At 39.5% G+C, this 16,549-nt stretch overlaps 1 protein-coding gene across 4 annotated transcripts in view; it reads right to left on the reverse strand.

Annotated features, from left to right (window-relative positions):
• PCDH7 (protocadherin 7) overlaps positions 1–16,070 on the reverse strand; it is a gene marked incomplete at both ends in the record, with an annotated part of 424,688 nt that extends 408,618 nt beyond the window's left edge. For 3 of the 4 annotated variants that reach the window (XM_080697009.1, XM_080697008.1, XM_080697010.1), the window contains one exon: positions 12,900–16,070. In XM_080697009.1, coding sequence (XP_080553135.1) covers positions 12,900–16,070 — 3,171 coding nt within the window. Of the gene's footprint in view, positions 1–6,923; positions 6,960–12,899 lie in introns of those variants that run through there. The other variant, XM_080697011.1, reaches the window with a different exon arrangement.
• Between the last annotated feature and the right edge of the window lie 479 nt (positions 16,071–16,549).

A 16,549-nucleotide genomic window follows, 5' to 3' on the forward strand; every position in this document is an offset into this window, starting at 1 on the left:
CTTTATTGTTTCCTGTACCCTGTCTGTAATCTTTTGCTTTGGCTGTTTGAGTAGACTATAAGACTTTCTACTAACTCTGATGAGAATGCAGAGCTGGTGTTACGGGTCAGAACTAACTCATGCAAAGCCTAAATATGTATCTCTGTAAATTAAAATCTACCAAGACTACCACAGAAAATGCAAATTTTTACATAGGTAGAGAGAAAAATGATGGAAGGGGATTCTAATCTTGGGTAGAGGATGTGGAATTTTGAAGAGGTTCTGATTGGTTTTACTGTGTCCTGTGTCTCACAAAGGTGCCAATCATAGTATCTGCTGCTAGAGTCCTAGGAAGGGACAAATGATTGGAAAAAAAAAATCAGAGCCCTTGCCACAGTGACCATCACTTAGAAGGAAAGTTCAATAAATTACAGTTGTTACTTTTAGATGCTGGACATGAAGGGAAAGAAAATTTTCCAGGAAGGATGGATGGCAAGAAGGCACTACTGTTAAAAAGTTATGGAAGTCAAAACAACTGTCAAAAGTGATGTACCCAATTGTTGTGACTCTCTCCTAAACTACTTGTGTCACATTGATAAGCCATTACCTGTCTTTCCCCGTTGCTATTGAAGAGGCGAACTTCAATAGCATTGCAAGCCTCTTCATGATAGCCATTGCCCATTGGCATCTTGATCCTGGGTCAGTATAACTTGAAGATGACTAGGATAAAAAGCTAGCACGGGTTATAGCAGGTGGTCAGAATGAGTTTTATTTTTTCTTCATTATTTTAACAATGAAATATAGTTAAATTACCCCAAAAGTGTAACTATACCTTCAAAAGGGTTTAGAAAAATTCACGGAAAACTGGAAATACTATCTTCAGTTGTGAGAACACCTCAAAAACTCTCAAGTGACATGTGACATCATAAACCTTGTCATGTATTCCTAAAAGGGGTTATTATGTAAAATGACAGAAGAGGAGATACCAGAGGCTTCAGGACTTGACAGGGTTACAGGAGGTGACATCGGGCAATCATAGATGGCTGGGCTGGAAGGCAGGTTTCCAGATTATGTCCCCCAGCCTGTGTTTACTGTTTCTCCAGTCACCAAGTGGAGGTGAGCCAGCACACAGAACTTAAGAATTTTGGTAACTTTAACTTAGAATTTGTGTAGCCTGGTCTGTATACCATTTGCAATCAGAATTGAGAAGGGAGAAAAGGGTAAAAAAAAAAAAAATTGGGTTTCTACACTACAGCACAAATATACTACTATTACATTTCTAAGAATGGGGCAAGCAAATCTGCATTTATAGTGATATTTATGCACAATAAAATCACATGACTCAAACTGGTTAACACAGGCTTGTACCAGATTACAAAATAATCACAATATTATTCAATTAAACAATTATACTTCCTCTTAATCTTCTTTGTTTTACTAAAATATGACAGCTAAGCAAAAATAGTATCTCTTTAATCTTGAAATAGAAGATTCAGATCAGAATGGACCCTCTCTATCTGGTTTGCCCATAAACATTTCACAGATTTTTGTCAAATCAATTTTTTTTCTGAAGTTGCTTCCAACAGTGAAGAATGCTGCTATCCTCTTTAAATCTTAGCTTCCTCAAGCTAAAAATAAGATAAGAAACAATGGCATGACAATAACACCTCATTATTAAAAAGTAGTAACTATTTTTTACTACACTCGTCTAATAGTAATATAAGGGAGAAGGTATGTATGCTTCCATTCATTTTTGTACCTTGTTCCCCTTCTTCATTCTTTTTCCTCAAAGTACCAGAACTGAAAATGAATGAAGACAGAGCAGTTGAACTGGATATTGTGGAGAGAAACAAAAACCAAACCAACACAAAACACTTGGTCTAAACAGAAGGAAATGGAGGTTACCAGGTTTTCACTCTAATCTTGTAATCATATCAAGCCATGACATTTACTGGCAACATTATAGGCTCAAGGGCCCTGGACCAAAACTCACGGTCACAAACATTTGCCTTTGTCAGTCCTGGACATCCTTTCTGATATAATCTCACCCTATGCTCTGACTCCTCATTGCAGCCAGAGACACTAAGCTTTTTTTTTTTTTTTTTAATTAACTCCTCTGTCTCCTAACCCCCTGAAGGCTGCCCTTCCTAACAACCAAGCAAAATTCCCAGTACTTAAGCATATCTTTGATATCTGCTGGCCTAGTTATCTGCTTACAACAACTGACAGATAATCTATGGGCAAAACCAGATTCAAGATTCCATCATAAGTTATTCACATTTTATTTTACTTTTTTGGTGGTCCTGGAGTTCCTGGAAACCCTCCCACCTACGGGCTACATTCCCAGACCTATTTTATATTTTTATTTGGAAACAGGGTCTCTTAAACCAGAGAGGCTGGCTTCGAACCTGCACAATCCTCCTGTCTCCGCCTCCCAAGTGCGGTGATTACAAGCATGCGCCACCACACCCAGCATGTTATTCCCATTTTAAAGAGGAGCTCCTTCATGGGCAATTTCTGAGTCCTTGGAAGTGATGTGAGTTGCAAGTCATTTTTATGCTCCCCTCTCACTGCCAATCACTTTCAACTAAAAATATATTTCCTCTTCCAGACCTCTTTTCCTCAGTATTTGAGTACACATTTCCTTTTTTTTTTTTTTTTTTAGTAGATATGCTGGGCTCTCACCTTTAAAAATGACTGCTCAACATGGGACTGAATGAAAGTGGAAAGTCTATCAGTGAGCATGAATTGGCACAGTGTGTGAATATCTGCAGGAATATATCAATTGACAGATACAGAAATGTGTGTATGTGTTTGGGCATACATGTGTCTATTTTCCGCCCCCGATAAAGATCCCTAGAAAAATCCTTAAACCCATATGTTTGCATGGTTTTTCTCTCATACAGCCTCAAAATATGTCAGAAGTCTAAGGGTAACCAGCATTTTCTTTAGATGCCTTAAACATTTGCTTCATTTTTATATTGCTTAAGGTTTTGGTGTTTGTATCACCACCAAGAAAGAAGGAAGGAAAATTGGAGAACTGTTCATATGCTACTGAAGCAAGGGGCATGAACCACAGAGAGAAAGCAGGGACTCCAGCCAACACCGCAGCAGCCTGTCCTCTAGGAGACACCCACCCAGCAGGAAAAGAAAATAACAGAAGAATCTCAGAGTCTGATATAAAAATGCCTACAAAAAATTCAAGATCGAATGTGGATGGATTTACAGGCTACCTATGCACCAAAGTCTAGACACTTTGCTCACTTGTTTGACAAATATTTATGAGTGTCTCCTTTAAGTCAGGCATGCTTCTTAGTACTGGAAAACTGCAGTGGACCAGAGGAAGTTGGGCGCAATCCCTCTGAGCGCCCCTGGTGTACCTTGCCTTCTAAGTATATTTTTTGCATTGTCCTATCTGTGGAAGGAAGGGACTTTGTTCTAATCATCACTTTATCTCCACCCCAGAACCTTACCTTATGTAATAAAAGATATGGCAAATCAATATCTTCTCTATAAAATGAATGGATGTAAGAAATCACAAACATCAAAGAAAAGTTTCTGCAAAGTCACAGATAAAAATATATTCCCAGACAGAGTTCTAACGATGGGGTCACTTCCCAAGGATGTTTGTAAGTTTTCTGGAGAACACCTCAAAAATAAAATTAGGGTTAAAGTGAATTGCCTAATTCTTGATTGTGCTTTGTTAATCACTAACACATCCAGTTAATTAATTAGATCTCCAAATTATACTCACAATCGGTTTTTTGAAGTATGAAGTACAAATTTTGACCTCTGAAAAAGTCTGAAAATGATCTGTACTAAGAATTTTATTTTTGCAAATATTCTGCCCAGAAGTGTCTAAAATATACTGCATTCCAAAATGCAAATTTCACTTCTCTCAAATACATTCAGATCTCTTCAACTTTTTTATTTGTATTGGAGATTGAAGCCACAGGCATTCTACCTATGAGCTATATCCACAGCCTATTTTATTTCTTAATTTGAATCAAGGTCTCACTAAGTTTCTGAGGCTTGCCTCTAACCTGTGCTCCTCTTGTCTCGGCCCTCCAAGTTCTAGGAGTACATGTGTATAACACTGCACCTGTAGAATTCTTTAATTCTGCCTGTCTTTTGGGAAGATTTTGAGCAGAGATGTTTAAAAATAAATGGTATTTAAAAACACAACCCTCACCATTTTTTCAAATGTTCTCAGTATTCTTGAATTCTGACTGGATATTTTTCATATATTTTATAAAGGTCCTATGATCGGAGCCATGGCAAAAACATTCATTGCTTTGCTACCTTCATCTCAGGAGTAACAATGATGCTCTTCCTCACAGTTTATTCTGAGGAACAAATCACCAAATATGTATTTGATGCTCTGACACTTATCATAAAGCAAATGTAAATCTAGGATCGATGCTGATATTAAAAAAAACAAACATATGTTAGCTAATGAATGAACTTTAAACAAACCAGTGTCTAATGTTGTCATAGTCGGCCTTAGGTTTTATACTGGAGAATAATTATCTTATAATTTAAAGTGAAATATCCAAATGCTAAAAGATATATAGGATAATATGAGTGTGTTCTGAGTTTATATCCATCGTCCACAGGTAGTAACTTATAAGAGGACTGGGCCAAAGCTGAGAATGAAAACTGGGAGCAAGAGAGTGAGGAGAGGGGAGTACAGAATGAAGGGAAGTCTGTGTCTGGTCACTGACCAGTTGCAGATGTTCATGGATTTTTAATAATAATAATAATAATAATAATAATAATAATAATAATAATAACCAAAGGAATAGAGGAATGATGACAATTTTCTCAAAAGCTTTTTGCTCGTATTTAATACTGCTATGATTAAATATGCTGTTGACCATTCTGGATCAGCTTAATAGTACACTAAAATACTTGGGAATATTAGTAATTTTTTGCTTTCATTTATGGCTTCTTTTTTAAATCATAAAAGTCAATAGCCTTAACTTTCCTCACAAAACCTATAGAATGGTTCTCACAATCTTCCAGCTGCTTCTATGATATGACATATTTATTTGTACATAGAAACCAAGAACAGGAACACTCAATGCGCCACGAATACAACTGAAACAAAAGCATCACGAGTCAACAACTCCTCCTAGAGTGATGTTATCTCCATTTTTGTCTATTTTACTTCATACCTTTCTCCTTGTGATAAGAGACCTGATAAACTGATGAAGTCTCTGAGAGTGTGTTCCAACCTGAGTTTCTAAATGCTGATTTTGAACATCCTGCTACTGCTACGTGAAGAATGTATTCATAAATGTCACCTCTAGGTCCTGATTGCACATTCAATTGATGCAAAATCCTGAAAGTTTGCTGTTTCCTTCACTTGCCTTTGAGTTGATGTGATTTGTTGCAGGATTTGAACTTTAAGTGTACCAAAGGAAGTTTACTACTTGAGATGAGGATGGGAGCATTTCCAAGAAGCAGAAAAGTGGTAAGCATTCTGTTGCCAGCCTCTTACGCTGGTCCTTGTGCTCAAAACAAAATGAGAGGTTGAGGATAATTAATTTTTATTCGGGAATTTCACTGTAGTCTCAATGATACTTCAGAAAATTTCCCTTTTGCAAATTAAATAAACAGCTAATGGAATAAAAATCCTCAAGTACACCATGGGGATTTGCATGGGTAACAGTGCATTTCCTATTACTTTACATTTTAATATCATTTCAACATTTATTTACCTTTCTGAAAGAACTATTATGCTGACAATGATTGACCAAAAATCATGAAGATTTTTCCTTCTTGATGATTGGTATTTGAAAGTGTGTAGAAAATTCTCACAGGGCAGATGATGTGGTAAATGTATTATAAAATAATTCAGTTTACATATGGAATATTTTTTCAGGCACATAAATACATACAACATCATAGAGACAAATACAGAAGTATGAAGAGGTAGAGGGCCCCTGGAAGGACTTCTTGACCCACCTAAAATATCACGTATACAACTAAAAGCCAGTTACTCACTGTTTCAGCAATGAAACTTGCCAAATTCTTAGAATTGCTTGAGTTTGTGCTATCTGTCATCAAATAGCCTTTCTATAAATGCAATGCACGGAGCAGAAAGTCACCTATTTCTTCTGAATGTGGCTAACGTGACTTTACTTTAGTCACATTCAGAAGAAATTTATCCAAACAAACTTGAAAAATTCTTAAAGAATTAAAATAAAACCTTTGAAAATTCTTTAGATATTTTGGTCAGCAATTCAACTTCAAGAAAAATCAATCCACTTCAATGACTGCGATAAATACAAAGTCAAACTCTCAAATTTGTTTGACAGCCAATATTTTTGTAAATATTGTGCAAAGTCTTTGCATTTGCATGTACGGGTACAAACACAAACATACACGATGACATTTGGAAATACACACACAGAATGAGCAAATGATTCTCTCTTCCAGAACTACCTCACTGGCCTGGAGAAAGTTGTGATTACATGACACATCAAACATATTGATCAATGTTGCTTTTTATTTAACATCAGCATTTAATGTAGACAAATGTGTAGACAAAAAAAACGTACTAGGCCTAATTTGGCTTTGTTCACCCAATTCTGAAGTTTTGTAGCTATGGTTAAAATATGCTTTTGGAATTTTTTTTCTAATGACTTCACTATTAAGTCTAACAGGTGCTAACTAACCACATTTTAAAATGAAGCTCCTGGTGACATAGACACCCATTTGTAGCACATTGGTGTATTAATACTGTTTCTTTTATAAGTTTATTTATTTGCTTACTATTTTTTCTTTAAATGAGAGAGAAAAAACTTGAAAATAGAATGCACGAGTGGAAGGAGCAGTGATTGGCTGACACCCCACGGCCAAGGGTAGGCTCCAGCAGGTTCGGAGTAGCAAGGTCATCACAGTATGGTGCAAAATGGAGCATCATATTAGTGTGGAATTCAGCCAAACACAGTAATGTATGGATGTAGACGCATCTGAAAGAAGGAAAATAAACATTTATGCAGGCCAATAATAAAAATAATAATAATACGATGAAAAAAAATTTCCTCAATATCTAATAGTAGAAGTTTTGGAACAGAGAAAAAATTTAATTTGCAAATTATATATTTGTAAATAATAAATACGCTCAGGGCAGGGGGAAGTTAACTTGTCACAGGAACCCTATTTGGAAGCTTTAATAGTTTTGTTGTTTGTACACAGCATTAGAGTTCAATACAAACATCACTAAATTCCTGAAAATAAACCTCTGTTCTGCCTTCAAAACATTAATTCACCAGAAGTGATAATTAAGATTAGTTTTACTGGTTTCAGCTCAGTTCTTGGAATGTGATTTCTTCCACAACACTAATGCTAAGTAAAGCACTGTGCAGTGTACCACAACACGGCCGCTGTTTTAGAAGAGTCTAAGGGCTCTTAAGAAAAAAAGAAACAGGACGGACTCTAGATATAACTGACCAGATCTTACTCAGTCTATTGGGTCCTAATAAATAAATGAATGGGGAATCTTTCCACAGTCTAGAAACTGGTTTTGTACACCTTAAACATAACTAAATTGTGACACTGCATTTCCTATATAACTTTCATGGTGATGTTGAAATGTTTATCTATGGCAGACCAATGTCTTTGTCACACTACAGTAAGTTTAAAAAATAGTTCAAGATTTTTAAAATTAATAAATTCAATTATTTATATTTTATCTTTATATAAATTTAGAATCTAAGCCACTTGATTGGCTAACTGCCTAACAAGGAAGCAATCCAAGGGAAAATAACAAAGTGTCACATTCTTCTGAAAATTTGCCTAAAAACAAATTAAGAGGAAAACTATCATGTTGTGTTAAGGATATTACTAAAGTAAACTGCATGTGTAAAGTGCAGAAACCAAGATGAGTTATCCATGTTGATGGTAAAAGATTATCCAGTTAGAAGGCACAAGAAGTTTTGTACACAGCATATAGAATATTTTAATTTTTTATTAAAATACATTCCAGTGGATGACCTTTTCCTTATGTCTTAGATATCCAGATATACTCAAGTTGCTAAATGATGTGAAAGAACTTTTATATTCTATCATCCTGCTAAAATTAAAATTTCTGTCAATTAACCTGAATATATATTCTCAATCCCGCTAAGTTACCTTAACGCATATAAAAACTAGTACCTTTTGTGGATGAAAGAATTAATTTCTACTTAAAAAATAAAATTTGAATTATAGTCTTACGCAGAAGAATTAAAGCCTAAAGCGGAATTATATTCTATTGCAAGAAAGGTCTACCTTTACAACCAAATATTTCGTTACAAAGACGTAAGTAAATCTAAACCAGTTTCTGTCACTACTGAAATCCACAGAAAAAGTTACAACTCTTCATTGTTTCCCCCAAAGGTAGCAGTAGAAGATAAAAAGGAATACTGTGATCTGCTTGTCATGACCTGGACACTGATCTTCTTATTCTTGATCTCTTTGCTCTCTAAAATTACTTTTCTTGCTCTGCCTCAGTCTCCTCTTCTATAGAAATGAGAGGACAGCTTGGCTGATAGATTTTAATTCTAATATGTGATGACTCTAATGATTTTAAGTACACACATTAATCTGCTGATTCTATTACTTTTGATTTTGTATATGTTTAAATTTCAGATATTTTCTACATATTAATATATGAATATTGCAACAGAATACGATGATTGGCACCATAGTCTGTGTACACAAATACCTGTGTGTCTACAGAGAGAGTATGGGATGTATAAACTATGCATACCTTTTCATAGATCAGATACCAAAGATATCTAAGACTGACATATAATAAGAGTATGATTTGGCCATATTGATGGTGCTGCATGATTTACTTAAAATCTTTAAATTGGCTTTTAGTTTAATATCTAAGTCACTAATGGGTTTAGGATAAGTTTTGTATAAGGTTTAAATCGTCATATTAGGGCTTCCCCTTAAATTTGCATATGCATTAGAGATAAAATCGGCGCATGATCTGTTCCTTATTTCATAGACATCTAGATATCCTAATGTTGCTTTAATATATGTCTTTTGATTAAAGATATGACTTAGCTTCCATTAGTTATTAGCTTCTTGCTATACTATCATATCTAATATAACAGAAATTTCATCATATACGGATTCACTGTGACTCTTAAAAGAGTCCACAGTTATAGTAAAAGAACTATATTATAGACATTATGCTTATAAAATTGAATCAGGAAGTGGTGGCTAGCATCACTCTGCTAATGCATTACCACAACATATATATATATATATATATATATATATATATATATATATATATACATACATACATATATATATACAAACACATTGATGTTTAGTTTCCTTAGTACTTTGAACTCTAATAACGATGGCAAGTCATCCATTTCCTCCCAAATTTGAAGTAGTTAAAAAACAAACAAGTTCCACCATTTTTCACTATATAATAATTTAATCAATTAAACAGTACATTATTCAGACTAATGTAAAAATTCCTCATGAAAGCAAAACTGTCACTGGAGTTATTATGAGGTTTTTTTTTAAAGTATTTAAGGATCAGCTGCAAATGGATTTTTAAAATGAATGTTTATTCAAGCTAAATTTTTGCCCAAACTAAATTATCCTGGTTTCCATTTACTACATGCAATGTAATTTTTACTTTTAAGTGCCTTATCTAAATAACAGCATGTCAAGGGTAAGTTCAGCAGGACTTGAGAAAAATAAAGAATTTATTGATTGTAGTTTTAGATCTATTAGTTTATTGGAATGATATTATCTTTTAAGGAAAATTTAAAAATATTTTGCACATAGTAAGACACGATATTAAAAATGAATACAATGCATTTTCTTTATTTTATAAATCAAAACCACAGTTGTACTTTTAGGTCATAAAACTTTAACAACCATCTAGGGCGGGTTTGCTAGGTAAAGTATGAAGGCAATGGGAAGGTAGTAGTTAATCTCAATAATGCTCTCAATGATCCATATTTTGCTCAAATAAACATATGATAAAGTTGACAGCAAAGGTGTTTGTTTGAATTGCAAAGGTCAGAACTCTGAAAACGTGGGCTACATCATCTGTTTTTCTAATGTGTGAATTTCAAAAATAATTCCAGCAACTGCAATACATATCTAGAGCCTGCCAAAGAGTAACTAGAGAAGCTTGATTTGAATGGCTTTAGAGCCTATTGAGGAGGAGGAGGAGGAGGAGGAAGAGGAGGAGGAAGAGGATATGAGGAAGAAGAGGAGGAGGAGGAGGAAGAGGAGGAGGAAAGTGTGATCATTATTTATAAACTTTCATTTCTACAAAGCTATTTAACTTATTACAAGATAACCATTAATACCACTTAGGAACAACATTTCAAAATGTCTATTCCTCATGAAAAAAAAACGTGAAGAAATATCACTTCCATTTTATCACAAATAAAGAACTCTAGTACAGCAATTCAGGAAAACTATAAAATTAAGTCCTTTATTTATATCAAACGAAGCCTCAGATTTTTAATAATCTCTATGAAAAGAGATTGAAGGAACAGACTCTCCAAAATTTCCCTTAGATAAAATTCGCTTACAAAAGGAGGAAAATTATGACAAAAAAAGCTGTTATTTGCTTTTTTAGACAACTTTTTTTAACTAAAGAAAAAATATATTTGTAGTGCTATAAAAATTAAAGGTACACTCTTAAAAAACCATCTACTTAACGTACACACAAAAATCAGAGTAAAAAAGATTCTGTTTGTGTAAGATGTCTAAACAGAATGTAACTCTGTGAATGGATCCTTTGTCCCCTGACAGCAATATTAAGGAGAGGAAGTGCATAAATTACTATTATTAATTACACTAAGGTAACTGCATTTCATTTGCCTTTATTTCATTGTAGGTCAGCTACTATTTACTTGTGGTTAAAACTTTATGCATTTAGTCTTTTTGAATACTTAATGACATACAAGTTGTCTGAAAGTTCTCTAAAGTTAGTTTTGGCAAACTGTGATTCATTTAAATTGCTTTGTGAGTTTTCTCTTTGGATACATGGACTTTGATCCGTTAAGTAACACCAAAGAGTAGCTTATTTATATCACTTTGCCTTTTAAAGCATCTTAATATTGGATGTTTTAAAAATTTAAGACTGTAGAGACAACTTCTTCTGAAAAGTAAAATGAAGATTAAATAAAATCACAGGACATTTGAGGTATTTGCATAAAATAGCTATGAATCTAGCACTTTAGATGCCTAGTTTAAAAGCACAAGTTCACACAATTTAGAATGCAGATGCTATTTGGCCACAGGATAAAAGTACTATTAGATAACAATGGAAAAGTAAATATTCTCTTCACACTTTTTTGCCATATTTTACCACTTCCAATGGCAATTTCTAAGACCTCAACTTACTTATGGACACTTACAAATAATCTAATAACAGTGCTGCTATTTTAAATAAAATCTTCCTTGTTTACAAAACTGATAAAAATCAGAATTTAAAAAAAAAAAACAACTCTACATCTAGCTCTAGGTAAACCAATAACTTAACAGTTATAAACTTTGCACAATGTTAAGGTTAAAGTTAAAATAAATAATTCAAGTTGACATGTTTCACAATTTCAAAAGCCATTTCATGAAATGTATAGTTCAAACCTGTGTTTTACTGGATTGCTTTTGTTATTCTACATAAAATAATCTTAAGGCTGGTTCTCCTTATCCAAACAGCTACAATAAACTACTACATATAAAAATACTTCTTGGGAAACTAATAATTATGAAAGCAACAAGTAATTAGCATTTGCTCTATAACACCGTAAAGGAGGCAATAAAGTAATTTTGCCTTGCCTCAATTCTTCTCTGATCACACATTCCACACACAAGCATACTTAATAGAAAAACCATTATGTGCTCTTTGATGGTCATAAGTATATTTCTTGATATGAATTCTGCTAATCTATGGTGTTTTATTAGCAGAGTTTGCTGTAGCTTCAGATAGAGCAGTTTCCGAATGATTTTATTTGCTGTGTGTCACACTTTTCTAAGTATAAAAAGTAAACTTTCTGAGCATTATACGACACATAAACAAAACTCTCAAAAATAAATGTTATGGTTTGGGGAGGTTTTCAAATTTCACCAGGAAATAGCTGTGTCAAATATTCCATATAACCATTATATTCCCATTGCTTCACAAAGCAAACCAAAACAGTCTTGCACATAGAACATCAATTATGAACACATGCATTGTTCAGCTTAAACAATAATGGCCTATGCAACTTAATTTTGTTTATATAAACTTAATATGGAAGAGAAAGAATGCAAACACTGGCGGTTGCAAATAATCAGAGGCCTAATTGCTATAGACATCTATTGGTATAAAGTGTCAACATGCAGTTTTGACTGACACTTGCACATCAGTAAATATTTCTAAACCAGTGTTTTTGTCAAATTAGTCAGTATTCCAACATTTCACACTTAGCACTTAATTTGCATGAATTAGCATCTGTTTATTTATAAAATCTTGCATTATGTATAACATAGCTAAAACTTTTATAGTGTTCAATTTGCATAGACACCAGTAGTACCTTTAGAAATAGTCTCTGTGGATGCAATTATCCACTTAGAACTATCTAAACAATATATACATACTTTGTCTGTAAATACACTGTAGGATGAATTAAAGGTGTTAAATGAGAGAGTGCAAAACACTGTCTTCTTTTAATAGTCCCTTTAATAGCTTAGTGAGCATTAGGTCTAACTTGCAAAATACAATGGTACACCTTTCATAGAAGGTCTCTGCTATATTAATGGTACATGAATTAACAGATTCCTGCTATGAAGAATTTAAGTAGTAACTCTCAGAAAAGAGAGGATAAAACTTCATAGAAGTGTCAGGGTTATTAGCCCTCTCTGGGATATGTCAACATATTTGGGATGCGTCTTACCTGTTTGCTGTACTTGTTATTGGTTTGACAGCTGTACTCAGAGCAGTGGTCTGATCCAATTGAAATGTTGTCTCCTGCTCCCACAAATGTGTTGGCTGGTGGCAGATCTTGTACAGCCTGGTGTTTTTTTCCTGCAGTTGGTGATTGTGGGTGAAGCTGGACAGTAGGCAACGGGGAACTCGATTTGTAATGCCTTGCCAGGTCGGGACTGCCAGGCCCACCATTAACAGATCGGTATCGCCCCATGCTCGGGCTGTCTGACAGCTTCTCATTGACACTATCATACCTCTGTCCATTTGGTTTAGAAGCTTCTACAGTGACGATGCTGCTGTAGAGAGGCTGTTTAGATTTTTTGTTTTTCTTGTCCTTCTTAGGCTTTTTAGATTTGTCGTGCTGCTGGGGTGTAAAAAAGTCTTCATGATCTTTCTTGCCAGCCTCATAGCCATTTTTATTTTTGGATCTGCAGTACCTTGCCATCACAACGATTAAGATGATTAGAATCACTGTCATAATGCCAGCAACCACCCCAATGACAATACTCAGTCTCTGTTTGCTAATTTCATAGCTTGGGTCACCAGCTATATCCTGGGTGAGTGGGGTGTGCAAACTTCTGGCTATCTGGGAGTCGATCACCGTTGCATTGGAAACACTCTCATTGACAAATACATGCACCAGAGTTGTGGTGGACTGGGAAGGCTGCCCACTGTCATTCACTTGCACTACCAACCTGTGCAAGCCGTAATGCTTTTGGGTGAGTTTTCCCACTAAGGAAACCACACCACTGGTGGAATCAATCTCAAACAACTTGAAGGGATTCCCTCCCACAATGCTGTAGTTCAGGTCTGCATTGATGCCATCGTCACTGTCTGTTGCCAACACCGTAGCCACCACTGTCCTGACATTACTCGAAGGTGGCAGTAAAGTGTAGGAAATGTTCCTGGGAAGGGTAACTGTGGGGGCATTGTCATTTTCATCCATCACAAAGAGAGAGACGGTGGCTGTGGCAGATCTGGGAGGATCGCCCCCGTCCACCGCTTTGACTCTGAAAGTGTATGTGGTCTGATGTTCCCTGTCAAAAGACATCGTGGAGTAAATCGTCCCTGTGTCATTTTCAATAGAAAAAATGTTACTGTTCTCCTCTATGTAGAGGCTCATCTCTGCATTCCGCCCCTTGTCAGCATCCATCACGGTCACCATTCCCACTGGGCTGTTAGGTTGCAAGTTTTCCTTCACATAAAAGGTAAAGACATCCTGCATGAACTTAGGGTCATTGTCATTCTTATCAGCCACCTGCACGATTACTGTGGTGCTGCCCTGGAGCACAGGGATGCCTTTGTCTTTGGCATTAACTTTAAACTCATACCTGTCAGTCTGCTCGCGGTCCAGCACTGTATTGACCAGGATGTCCCCAGAATCGGGATCAATGGCAAAGATCCCCATCACAGAGGAATCCAGCGAGTAGGCGATTTCTGCGTTCTTCCCGCTGTCTGCATCTGTGGCCAGCACCGTGGCCACCCTCTCACCGGGGATGTTGTTCTCTGGGAAGTACACCTCCACCACCGACTGGCCGAACACTGGCGGGTTGTCGTTGGTGTCGCCCACCTTGACAATCAAGGAATTGTTGCTGGAGAGGCTGGGGCTGCCCGAGTCCACCGCCACGATGACCACGTTGAACTCCCTGGTGGTCTCATAGTCCAAAGGGGCCGATGTGTGCAGGAAGTACTTTTTCTTGTTCTGGTCGCCCTCCGTGTCGCTGGCCGGCTTGAGCTGGAAGGGCACATCACCCACCACGGTGCAGGTGACGACCCCGTTCTCCCCTTGGTCTCGGTCGGATACCTGCACCAGGGCGATGGGGGTGTCAACCAGAACGTCCTCCGCCACGTTGGCCACCCCGTCCTTAAGAGGGATGCGCCCGATCTTGCGGATCTCAATGGATGGCACGTTGTCGTTCTCATCCTTGATGTTAAGGACCACGGTAGCCTTGTCGGTCTTGGGGGGCTGCCCGCGGTCGCGGGCCATGACTGTGAATCGCAGCTGGTTCACTTCCTCGCGGTCGATGCGGTGCAGGACGCTGAGCCAGCCGGACGCATCGTCGAGGCGCAGCAGCCTCCGCACGGACTCGGTGGCCGCCCCGAACACGTACTCGATCTGTCCGTTGACCCCCACGTCCAGGTCGGCGGCGCGCAGCTGCAAGATGGGGGTCCCGGGGGCGCTGTTCTCGGCCAGATCGGCCTCGTACACGCTCTTCTCGAAGCGGGGGCTGTTGTCGTTCACGTCGGTGATGAGCACCCGCAAGATGGCCTGCGAGGACCGCGGCGGGTCGCCGCCGTCGCGCACCCGCAAGGTCAGCTCGTAGGAGTCCCGCTGCTCGCGGTCCAACGCCCCCTTCACGATCAGCTGCGGCTGCTTCTCCCCGTCCGGGGTGTCGGCTACCTGGAGCTCGAACACGCTGCTGCGGCTGCCCGGGCTGGGTGCCCCGCCGCCCTCGGGCGCGTCCGGCCGCCGCTTGGAGCCCCCCGAGCCGCCGCCGCCGGCGCTGCTCCCGCCGCCCCCGGGGTAGGGGGCGCTGTCGGCCGGCCCCGAGCGCCGGCTCTCGCCGCCGCCGCCGCCCCCGGGCTCCTGGAGCAGCTCGTAGCGCTCGATGCCATTGCGGCCGAAGTCGCGGTCGGTGGCGGTGGGCAGCAGGTACAGCGTGCCCACGGGCCGGTTCTCCTCCACCGTGAGCGTGAGCACGGGCGACGGGAAGGTGGGCGTGTTGTCGTTGATGTCCAGCACGATGACCCGACCCTCAAACAGGTCCACCCAGCTCTGCGAGGGCCCGATCACCGACACCTCGAAGTCCAGGAAACACTCGTTCTCGTCGAAGATCATCTGACACTGGGGCAGCTTCTCCCGGTCGATGCGCCGCTCGCTGGTGCTCAGCTCACCCGTGAGGTTGTCGATCTTCAGGTACTCGGAGCCCGACTCCAGGCTGAAAGTCACCTCGCCCGAGCCGGTCACGATGCCCAGGTCCGAGGCGACGTTGCCGATCCGGACGTCGGCGGGGCCCTCCTCCGCCAGCCGGTACCGGAGGAGTTGCTTGGCGGCCGCCAGGCTGAGCCAGAGCGGCAGGAGGAGGCAGCAGCCCAAGCCCCAGCCGCGCGCCCATCCCGTGGTCCGCATCCTCAGCATCTTCTCCTGCTGCTGCTGCTACTGCTCCTTCTAACCACAGCCCCCTCGGCGCCCCCCTCCTCCGGGGCTGGCCGCCTGCCCTCCCCCCAGCCCTCTCCTCTCCGGGAAAGGCAGGGACGAGAGGGAGGGGAGGGAGGGGGCAAGAGCAGCGTGTGGAGTCGGCCAATGGGGGTGGGGGGCAGCGGCGATAAGTCCTTTTTCTTTTCCTCCGGCTTCTTCTGAAAGTTATTGTTTCGTAATTCATGCAATGGGTGCTAATCGCCCGCTCGCCGGCCGCCGTTCAGTCGCAGTACTCACAGTTCACGGGACACTGCGCGCCGCGGGCTCGGCGCCCCCCCCCCCAGAGTCATGCCCGCAGCGGGAGGAGGATCCCGGGCTCCGGTCCCCGCTCAGACGGAAGGGGCCAGAATTGCTTCGGCGAGCGGGCGGAGGAGCCGGGAAGCGGCGGGGAGCGAGCCTGCAGCCTCCCCCGCCTGCCG

This window comes from Muscardinus avellanarius (assembly GCF_963383645.1).
Source record: "Muscardinus avellanarius genome assembly, chromosome: 6".
Classification (NCBI taxonomy): domain Eukaryota; kingdom Metazoa; phylum Chordata; class Mammalia; order Rodentia; family Gliridae; genus Muscardinus; species Muscardinus avellanarius.